This window comes from Hordeum vulgare, chromosome 6H, assembly GCF_904849725.1.
Source record: "Hordeum vulgare subsp. vulgare chromosome 6H, MorexV3_pseudomolecules_assembly, whole genome shotgun sequence".
NCBI classification, from domain to species: Eukaryota; Viridiplantae; Streptophyta; class Magnoliopsida; order Poales; family Poaceae; genus Hordeum; species Hordeum vulgare.
Window position 1 is genome coordinate 501,931,628 of NC_058523.1, and position 11,392 is coordinate 501,943,019.

An 11,392-nucleotide genomic window follows, 5' to 3' on the forward strand; every position below is an offset into this window, starting at 1 on the left:
GGGAGGATGTCCAAGTGGTTGATAAGACGCCCAACCAAGGTGACCACAATGGTAGTGATCATCATGGTGCCGACACCGACGACGACGTGCATAGGTCGCAAGGAGATAGAGACAACGAAGCGCATGACACAGGCGGAGATCTCGACGACAACATCGACAACGAGGCGCATAGTGACGACGACAATCAAGATGATGGTCACGGTCACGACGACTACGCCGACGACACGGATGTCGATGACACACCAGGGTCTCAGCCGTCTTCCTTAAGTGCATCAACACCGACACAATTTGTGTCGCCTCCTTCGCAAGCCACAACGGACTCCTCAGGGCCTCGTCGCTACAAGACCCTCAAGAAAGTCTACAAGTACACAAAGCCAGTTACGCTCGAGTACTCCAGACTATGTCTGTTCGGAGTTGAGGAGCCGGCGAACTTCGTAGAGGCGAGAAAAAGTCCTAGCTGGACGCACACCATGGATGAGGAGATGAAGGCAATTGAGAGCAATGTCACGTGGACTTCGGTAACACGACCTCCAAACCAAAAGACGATAGGTTTGAAGTGGGTTTACAAGTTAAAGAAAGACACACAGGGTGCCATTGTGAAGTACAAGGCAAGACTCGTTGCAAAGGGCTACGTTCAACGTTAAGGAGTTGACTATGATGAGGTGTTTGCACCGGTTGCTCGAATCGAGACGGTGAGAGTGCTCCTAGTTTTGGCAGCACAAGAGGATTGGAAGGTTCATCATATGGATGTTAAATCCGCTTTCCTCAACGACGATCTCACAGAAGAAGTGTACGTGGAACAACCCCTCGGCTACGAGAAGAAAGGCGAAGAAGAGAAAGTTTACAAGCTCAAGAAGGCACTTTATGGGTTGAAGCAAGCGCCAAGAGCTTGGAACTCAAAGTTAGACCGAAGTCTGGTCTCGCTCGGGTTCAAGAGATGTCCCCTCGAGCACGCAGTCTATACAAAGAACTTCAAAGGCTCAAACCTGCTAGTTGGAGTTTATGTCGACGATCTGATTATCACCGGAGATAGCGTACAAGAAATTGAACGTTTCAAGGCGCAAATGAAGAACAAGTTTAGCATGAGTGATCTGGGATTACTCAGCTATTACTTGGGCATCGAAGCGAAGCAAAACTCCGGAGAGATTTCCCTATGTCAATCGGCTTAGGCGGTCAAGCTATTGGACACGTGTGGCATGTCAGATTGCTACGCGACACAAGTTCCAATGGACCAACGTCACAAGTTGAGCAAGCGTAGCTCAAATCCGCCGGTGGACACCACAATGTATCGAAGCGTTGTGGGCAGTCTGAGATATTTGGTGCATACCCGACCTGACTTGGCGTATTCAGTCGGGATCGTGAGTCGTTTCATGGAGAATCCGACAACCGAACACATGAGCGCGGTCAATCAAATTCTACGCTATGTGAAAGGCATCATTAATCTTGGTTGCACGTACAAAAAAGGGAAAGGAAGGATTGATCCTTCGTGGATATTCAGATAGCGACATGGCAGGTGATGTTGATGACCGAAAGAGCACAACGGGCATGGTTTTTTACCTTGGCCCGAATCCGATTAGCTGGAATTCTCAGAAGCAAAAGGTGGTGGCACTGTCTTCATGCGAGGCAGAATACATAGCGGCAAGCACGGCGGCTTGTCAAGCAGTGTGGCTGAGAAGACTCCTAGCTATTCTTGCAAAGCGGGAGGTGCAGAAGGTGTCATTGAAGATTGACAACCAAGCTGCAATCTCATTGTGCAAAAATCCGGTTCATCACGAAAGGAGCAAGCACATAGATACCTGGTTCCACCACATCCGGGAGTGCATTGAAGAAAGGTTGATCGAGGTTTAACATGTGAACACGAAAGACCAACTTGCCGATATTTTCACCAAGTCCCTCGGTCGACAGAAGTTCATCGAGATGAGGAGGAAAGTCGGAGTGCAAGAAATGAAGTCAAGCAACAAGATTAAGGAGGTGAATGTAGAAGTTAATCATGTTGTTTCTTTAGGATTAGGAAAGAAAGCCAAACCGAGTCCTGATAGTATTAGGATTCCTAGTCCTAGTCTATTTCCATAGTCCATTGTGGACGTGTATAAAAGACACCCTAGGGGTGTTGATTGTAACACCAGAAAAACGAAAAGCAATACAAAGCAAAGGCTCGACACGGGCCTTTAGCCATCAAATCCATCGATCAGTTTTTATTCGTGTCGCTAGTTACGCAAGTTTCGTCAAGTAGCCGGCCGAAACAAGAATCGTGTAGGCACGCCTGTACAGCTACATACGCACGTTCAAAAGCCAACAGGCTTGCTATGCGTAAGACACCTAACTTCGACTTCTAATACCATAAACCAGCAACATAAGTACATCCGACCATTGGATTTAGCGCCGTACACATATCAGACCACGGTTTATCGTATGCATAGTAAATCTTTCATTCAAAAATTGTTCTGAAACCGTCAAAACAATGTGTACTGGATAGCAAACAGAGCTACCATTCACATCATGGTTTGTCCTTTTCTATTTCTTGATTCATGAAGTGTAGATTAAATCTTTGTACCAACTTGACAGTCTAACACGCAATGACATGCGTGTAGCTTCGATTCAAACCAGTTTGGTGGTGGTTAGAATATCGGTGTAGACCAATATAGCAAAGGAAACGGAGCATCGATCGAAGCATCCTAGAACCCCACACATAGTCAAGCCACCAAGATAGAAAGCTTCGTCGGTCCATCCCGATCATCGTTTCCTCCTGACTAAAAAATTCCTCTCCGTTACTTACTATGCATAATTGACTTTTTTTTTGTTTGACAGATCTTGGATGCTAGTAGTTCCTCCATCATTTTTCTTTTCCGTATAAAAGCTATCTGAAATCAAACTTCGTAAAGTTTAATCATATTCACATAAAGAAATATTAACATCTGCAATATTGAAGTTAATACATTATGAATTAGATTCACTATGCATCTAATGAAACTGATTTCGTACTATGATTTTTGATATTCTTATAAAGTTGGTTAAAGTTTATGAAGTTTGGTATCGGATAAATCTTTAAAAAAAATAGTGATCCCAACCTTTATTAAAATTGAACAACATTCAGCAGGATACAAAGAGGGTCATGCCGGGATATAAGCCACATATGGTGACCCCGAGGAAGTGATACAACAAATTTTGCAAGATTATGCGCCTCCTAATTCAAAGCTCGACCTTCGAACATAAAATCACTGCTAGCAAAATAGACTCCTCTTGTGTTTATCTCTTTCACAATAGCTATATGAGGGCCTCCCAACCCCTTTTTTACGTCGTCCACAATTGGTTTGCAGTCGCAGACAATTATCAAACGATCCAAAGATAGATCGACCGCAAGTATCAAGGCCTCGCGACATGCTATGGCCTCGAGAACTATTGGATTAATACCACCAGGTAGAACAATAGATGAAGACACAACGTATTGATCGTGTTCATCTCTGCAAACTGCAACAGGAGCTCCAGTAGTCCCATCAGGAGACAATCCACCATCTACATGGATTTTAACATGCCCGATCAGAGACTATTCCCAAGATCTTTGCATATTGATAGCATATGTTTTTCTCGTCGGATTGGTCAAACTTGCCATTGTGTTCAAGCCATCCAACTCGGAGATGAATTTTCCGATGAATAGATGAGTTGATAATGGACTCTAAAAAATTGAGTCATGAGTAGCTTTTCTACATGCAGTCCAGATTGCCCAAAGTGTGACAGCCATCTTCACAAAGTACACATGCGATAATGAATCCATCAGGTTAAAAAGGCAGTTTTTTGCATTGGGTTCATGAGTATCAATGATATTGCCAATTAACTCTTCATCAGCTAGAGCCCAAACACACCTCGAAGTCATACAGTCAATCAATGAGTGCCTCCATGAATTAGTGGCTCCGCACATCTGACAAGAATCTGTATCACGCATATTTTGATGATGTCTCACATCCTCCGATGGCAACGAATGTTTTGCCAATCTCCAAAGAGATGTCCTGATCTTGCCAGGAACTTTGGTGTTCCATAGGGATGTCCTACACCTCTCTTATGCAGCACCACTAGAAGTAGCCCCTCTCTGACCTAGCAAATCATCCCTGGTGTTTCTTAAGTTGACTAACGAGCAGTATGCCGACCTAACCAAAAATTCACCTTTCTCTTCAAAATGCCATGCCCAAAGATCTGCCATCAGAATTGTACAAAGTGGTATTTTCTTTATTGATTGGACATCAGAGGGAAGGAAGAACTGCTGCAACTTATCAACTCTCCATACTATTGAGATACTATCAATCAACTCGCTGGCAAGAGTTGGAGGGTCGCTCGCTAGATAGGCTACCGGCCTCATTGACGAGTCTCTCGGTATCCACTTGTCATCCCAAAGTCGGGTATTTGTGTCGCTCTCAATGCGCCTTATGATGCCATGTGAGAGCGCGTCTCTTCCTTCCAAGATTGATCTCTATACTTGAGATGGATGAGATCCCATCTCCACATTGATAATATGAGCGTTTGGATAATAGACAGATTTAAGAAGGCATGCACAAAGAGAACCATGTATTGTAAGGAGGTGCCATGATTGCCGAGCTAACAAAGCTATGTTGAATAATTCTGGAACTGCTGCAACTTATCAACTCTCCATACTTATCAACTCTTCCTACTGTTGAGGTACTATCAATCAACGGCCTGTGCAACTGATTTGATAAGAATTTCTTTGCCTACTACTGAAATAGTTTTCTCAATCCAACTCTTCACCTTAGAACATAACATGTCAATTAGGTACTTAAAAGGACCCATCTTGGAAGAACCAATGCCAGATGGCATGCCCAAATACTTCTCATTAAGAGTCTCAGTATGGACATTAAGAACTCCTTTCACTTCTTGTCTCATGTTGTCTGGTGTTGACTTACTGAAATAAACTGAAGGCTTGTTTGTGTTAATCCTTTGCCCCGAAGCTTGGCAATAGGAGTCTAATAGGTTTGACACCTCCGTCGCCCCAGAACCATTTGCCTTAAAAACAGCATGCTAGCATCAACAAATAACAAGTGGTTAACTTGTGGCGCTGAAGGAGCCACTTGGATCCCACTCAAATGCAACGAATGATCTCTTTTGAGGAGGCCAGAAAGGCCCTCTGCTGCTAACATGAAAAGGTAGGGTGATATTGAGTCTTCCTGTCGGATACCTCTTGAAGGTTTGAAATCCTCTAGTTTCTTGCCATTGAAGAGAACTGAGTATGAGACGTATTTTACCATATTCATGACAATTGAAACCCACCTCTCAGAAAAACCAAGCTTTAGCATGAGATCCTAGAAGTATGTCCATTCAACTCTATCATATGCCTTCATCATATCCAGCTTCAAGGCACATAGACTGTGTTTGAGAGCTTTATTTCGTTTCATAAAATGCAAGCACTCATAAGCAACAATAATGTTGTCAGTGATAAGCCTCCCTGGAACGAAGGCAGACTGCTCTACAACAATAATATCTGGGAGGATCTCTTCAGCCCGTTAGCAATAACTTTATATGCTATCTTGTATAAAGCATTGCACAAGCTGATTGGTCATAACTAGGTTAAAGAAGTTTTTTTTAACCTTAGGGATAAAAACCAGGTGTGTATTATTGATGCACTCCGCACTCTCTATCCCTTTCACAATGCGCAATACTGCTTTAGTTACTTCATCTCCACATATGTCCCAGTGTTTCTGAAAAAAAGTGTGCTAGGTAGCCATCGTGACCCGGAGCTTCCATAGGGAACATTTGAAATAGGGTTGTTTTTACCTCACCGGAGGTGTATGTGGCATTTAGAGATGTGTTCATAGCTGTTGTCACCTTAGTTGGGACCGCATCCAACATGTCTTGCATGTTGGTAACACCCTCGGATGTGAAGAGATTTTTGTAGAACATTGTTGCCATGTCCTCAAACTCGGTTATATTACTAATCAGGTCACCATTAGCATTTTGCAAGGTTCTTCCTTCTCCTCGTAGTAGCTCTTAGGTGGAAATAGCGAGTATTCTTATCACCAGAACTCAGCCACTCCACCCACAAAGGTTGCTCCCATAATATCTCCTCTCGATGGTATAATTACACAAGTCGCTCAACAATCTTTACCCTTTGATGTGATGGACCAGCTCAGCCACGTAAGCTTCTTAGAATTTCGAGTTCATGCTTGAGGTGTTTTATTTCCCCGCGGACATTGCCAAACGTTAGTCAATCCCAACTAGATAGGTCAACCCGTAACTCCCTAAGCTTAGCTTGCACTTTCGTGATAGAAACCGCTTCCGCGTTATTTTTCCATCTCGCCTCCACACGTGTTTTCAGCCCTCCATGCGTATCCCGCATCATCTCGTATTTGAAAGGTCTAGCGCCTTTGTTATTCATAAGCTCCTCACAAAAATTTAGAACAATGGGGTTGTGATCCGAACACGCTGCCAAGACATGATCTAATTGTGCCGCCGGAAACAAAGAGCTCCATGTCTCGTCCGCAATTGCTCGACCAAGTCTCACCTTTGTGAAAGATTCACCTGAAACTTTCTTTTTAAAGGTCCATGATAGACCGGTATGTCCCAGATCACACATGTCCAAGGCATCTCTCAAGCCATCCATCTACGATTGACTTTTCAAGCCCACACCATCATGCTCTGCATGTGCAAAACTTCGTTAAAATCACCCATGACTAGCCATGGAAGAGCTGATGTCCCGACCAACTAGTAAAGAGTGACCCATATCTTGTATCTGCTTGCGACCTTCGCTTCTTCGTCTATGCATGATAACCTCCATGGATCTGCTCCCAACTCAGAAACAATAGCATCAATACAATACTTTTAGTAACCCTGAATCTTCAATTTTATTTTATCATTCCAAAAAATTATAAGGCCCCCGCTCCTGTCGGAGCTACTGACAGCAAAATATTTATTATAATTAAAAAAAGTCTTGATAAAATTTCAACGCGCGCCCTATCCAATTGAGTTTCATCTAAGCATAACATGGCCGGGGTAAACTTGTTCGCGAGCTCGCCAACTTCTCGAACTGTTGCAGGGTTACCCAACTCACGACGGTTTCAACTTATAGAATACTCATTGGTCCCCGCGGCACTCCTCATGGGTGCCCGCCAAGGGTTCAGTGGTCTCCATGTTCTTTTTTCCGTTTTGATCAAAGCCCTTTTTTGATCGGATAAATCTTATACACGGAGTAAAAATGATCCAAGGGAGTGCTACTGTAATTGGGCTGCTATTTGCGAGCAATCTTTCAAAATCCCGTGAAACTCGTACGGTGTCGCCAGAAAGAAAAGATTTTTCGGTTTGGAGTATTACCAGTTAAAGTACCGAGGAGGCCACTACCCCCGGTCTCTGTTTGTCTTCTCCCTCCACCACCATCCCCCCTCCCCCCTCCCTCCCCTTCCCTCCGCGCCGAGTAGTCGCCGTCCCCTCGCTTTCAACCCCCCCAGGCAGGAAAGCAAGAATTCTCCGCTAGAATCCGAGCCCGGGCCGATTTGCGTGGATTCCGTGCGGCCCTTTCTGCGCCATGCACTTCTGATCCGGGGCCTCTCGGATCTTGGGAGGGAGGCGGGGCGGTGAGCCGGCCGGGAGATGGCCGGCGGGAAGGAGCCGATCGAGGTCAAGTTCCGGCTCTTCGACGGCACGGACATCGGCCCCAGCAAGTACGACCCCGCCACCACCGTCTCCGCGCTCAAGGACTTCATCCTCGCCCGGTGGCCGCAAGGTGAGTGAGACGCAGATTCCCCCCCGGTCGATTTGGCCCGCCTCCTCATCCGCTTGCTTGAATCGGTGCCCAAAAAAGATGCGCGCCTCTGAAGTTCTTGCAGTTTCGGGGATCATGTATAGCTTTTATTTTTTATTCTTATGGCTGTTGCGTGGTGCTCGTGCAGTTCTAGTCTTGCTCGCGGCAGATTAGTGTTGCCTGATTTGTTGTTCATCTCTTGAGTAACACATGACTGCTGCATCATTTCCCCCCTCATCTTCAACACTGCTTTAGAACTTTCGAACTGGGTAAGCTATATAAACGGCCAATTGATAATCCCCATTCTCAGTTTATGCGTATGCATACCTACAGAAAACCTCTCACGGACAGTGAGTACTGCCAAAACGGTACTATGATTTTGCCAAATTTTGTGGCAGAATTCCAGGAATATCATTTTTTTTGGCAACAATCGGTTTTATATGTATCAGAAAACATACAAGTTGAATGAAGGGACAGACAAGGACCAGCGTCTTCCTTCATGTCCTATGGAGACGCAGAGAAGCGGCAGTTTGACTTCAGAGTGTCTGTTTGTTCTCTCGCGTTCTGCGAACAGAATTGAGCTAGCAATATATAAGCAGTTGTCTCTCCATCTTTACACGAACCGAGGTCCTTTGCATGAATATGATAGCAGGGCCATTCTCGATAGGATTCGTTATGCCTAACGCTCTGTCCGAAGTTATCTGATTATCACACTCAGGTGGGGATTTTCTCTTGGTATGTATACACTCGGCTGTGAATGACTAGAACAAGCAAAATTGAATCCTTTCCCAGCTGAATTAGTTCCCAGAAACAACCGGGTCATGGTGTGGGGCTTGTTAACCCGAACATATGGACGCTAACCATCACCATCACTGTATGTCATCTTTCTGTGGGATGTTTGAAGTTAATCTGATTTGTCCAGGGCTTAATTTGCATTATGACTGGGAAAACTGCAACACATGTTTTTTCTTCTTTATAAGGCACCTTGATTGATTTTGATTTTGAATTCGAATTCTGTTATCTGGATTAGTTCTTTTCAAAAGTCACTCTATAATCCCAACATGTTATGCTTACCGGAATCCTAATTTATTTTGTTAAATGGAATTGTTGTTGTCATTTCTGATGACAGATAAGGAGATAACTCCGAAAACTGTCAATGACTTGAAGCTCATCAATGGTGGAAAGATATTGGAGAATAACCGGACACTTGCCGAGTCCCGTGTTACAATAGGAGAGGTCCCTGGAGGTGTAATTACAATGCATGTGGTAGTGCGCCCTCCACAAGTTGACAAAAACCGTGGTATTGCCGACAATTTTACGCCTTCTCTTTCACATTGTGTTCCTGGTTCTGTAATGATCTCTTACATTCTGTTACATTCAATGAATGAAAAATGTTGGATACAACTATCATTTTAGATTTTGTGCTTAAAAAATCCACATGTATAGACATGAATCTGTATAATCCAAATGCTGCAGCCTGCAAGACGAACCCACTTATTTCCATGGAGTGAAATTTATTCCTTCCGCTGTAGTAGTGATTTGTTGATCACAACCATATTTTTAGTCGGAAATTCTGTTGGAACTCTGTGCTGAGCCAGTGTTCCGTATGTAGATAGAGGCACAAATAAAGATTGACTAAACAACACATGGTATTATGAAGGTTTAGTGGTAGTTTTTTCGTTCCTTTTGTGATTTATGAAGTTCTGCCGAATTGGCTAAATTTGTTTTTGTGTGTTCAGAATTTAAAAAGTATAATTACAAGAGTGATGTTGTCACATCTGTGGGCCAGCCATGTGAAAATTGGGGTGTTTGTATTGAATTGTTTTTTACCATGTTTCCAAATAAACTATTAAGGAATTCGCTATAAATCGAACGTCAGATTTTTTTAGCATGACAAATCGAACTCCCAAGATGGCAAATTATGTTGTCGCGATGATGGCAATTTCCTTCAACAAACATGGCAAATCCTTGCCATGTTCAGTTTTTTGCTAGGAATTGCCATGCTTGCTAAAGGAATCTGCCACCCTCAATGACAACATAACTTGTCATGCTTAAAAATCCGACGTCAGATTTTTAGCCTTCCCGACTATTGATGTGTGGAACGGAGAGAAAATAGTGAATACCCACAAAAGCATATGTTACAAAATCTGTTTAGAGATATAGTTAAGGGGGTTTAATGGACTTTTATACTTCATTTTGCAACTGTTGAGACAGTAATGATGTTGTAAGTACAAAGTGTATTAGGTATTTATCTGGTCACACATGGATTACTATATGCAAAATAGTTGGGTTTATCATATTATTGCAATTATGTGATGATGCTTAAAACTGTCAGGCAATTTATGCGACACTTCTAAACAACCTATAATTTTGTTTATTTGGATCTGCTCTTTTCAGAGAAGCAGCTGGGCAATTCCCCCAAGCAGAACAGATGCGGATGCACCATACTGTGATACGGCACCCCCCCTGATGATGTACGATGCACCTAGTTGTAGAATTTCTCTTGTGCTTTTGTTGCGTCCACGGCGCGGTGTGTATTCATTTTGACATCCAGTTCCTGGAGCCATTGAAACTCGATCTAGAATCGCATGCATGTACTTGACACTCCTGAAAGCATGCTTGGAATCTGGTGGGAGTGGGACTGGCTGGGAGTAAAGGTTCCTCCTTGGGATGTTGCTGCTGTAGCGAGTGTGTGCAGGAGTCAAGGAATGGATTGGATGCTTGCTGTTGTGTAAATTGTAATGTGGAAACAACCATCATTTCATTTTCTTTTGCCTTTGGCTATGTTTGACATTATATCGATTCTTTTTAGCGCTGCTGTTTGCCATGTAAAGCAGATATATTGTACCATTGGAATATATATACGGTTTTGCTAAACATCAGGTACCTGATTTCTTTTTCTAGTGCCAGAAACTATTTTTTTTAGTGTACCACGATGCCGAAGGTGGTGATGGTGCCTGGAACGCCGGCCATGCAAAGCGGAGCCATGTACGAGTGGGAGCCAGTGATGAAGAAGAAGATGGAGGTTGAAGATGAGCAATGCACGATCTGTTACGAGCGGGGGGCAGTGATGATGAAGAAGAAGAAAGGATTGAAGATGAGCAGTGCACAATCTGTTCTTGCCTTTTTGGCCATACAATGAGGATCTAACGCCCTGAACGTAAGTGGTGGCAGATGCAAAAAGAAAAATTGGCCATACAATGAGGATCTGACGCCCTGAACGAAAGTGACAGATGCAAATAAAAATTTCAGGTTCCAATGTATAGGCGTTCCCATTTATATACTTTGTTTGGAAATAACTGACGTGGTTTTTCAAATTTGAACTATTTTAGCCCCCCAAAAGTTCAACTATTCTGAACTTAAACCTGTTTGGGAAATGAGTGGTATGTTCTGTTTTAGAAAAAAAAAGGAGGAAGCAAAGAAAGTGAAAACACAATTTTTTGGAGGGAGAAAGTAAGAATCGCATGACTATGGTAATGGTTTTTGGTTGAGAAGGTTGTTTTTTAAACACGGTACAAACGCGGACGCTTATACATATACACATACACTCATTTCTATAAATACACGCACGTACACTCTACCCCTATACAATCCAGTAACCAACAAATCGTTTTTTCGCATCCCAGCAGCTGGAACCCTAGCCGCTGCCAGGAG

The 11,392-nt window shown here is 43.5% G+C and overlaps 1 protein-coding gene across 2 annotated transcripts; it reads left to right on the plus strand.

Annotated features, from left to right (window-relative positions):
• Nucleotides 1-7,347: 7,347 nt before the first annotated feature.
• Nucleotides 7,348-10,615, plus strand: LOC123402749 (membrane-anchored ubiquitin-fold protein 3). Of its 2 annotated transcripts, none has more exons than XM_045096701.1 (3): nt 7,348-7,720; nt 8,868-9,038; nt 10,136-10,615. In XM_045096701.1, exons 1-3 carry the CDS (start codon nt 7,588-7,590, stop codon nt 10,189-10,191), a joined length of 360 nt encoding a protein of 119 aa, XP_044952636.1. In that variant the 5' UTR covers nt 7,348-7,587; the 3' UTR covers nt 10,192-10,615. The 2 variants fall into 2 exon arrangements, with proteins under 2 accessions (XP_044952636.1, XP_044952637.1); XM_045096702.1 differs by having other exon boundaries at nt 8,868-9,035.
• Nucleotides 10,616-11,392: the final 777 nt, after the last annotated feature.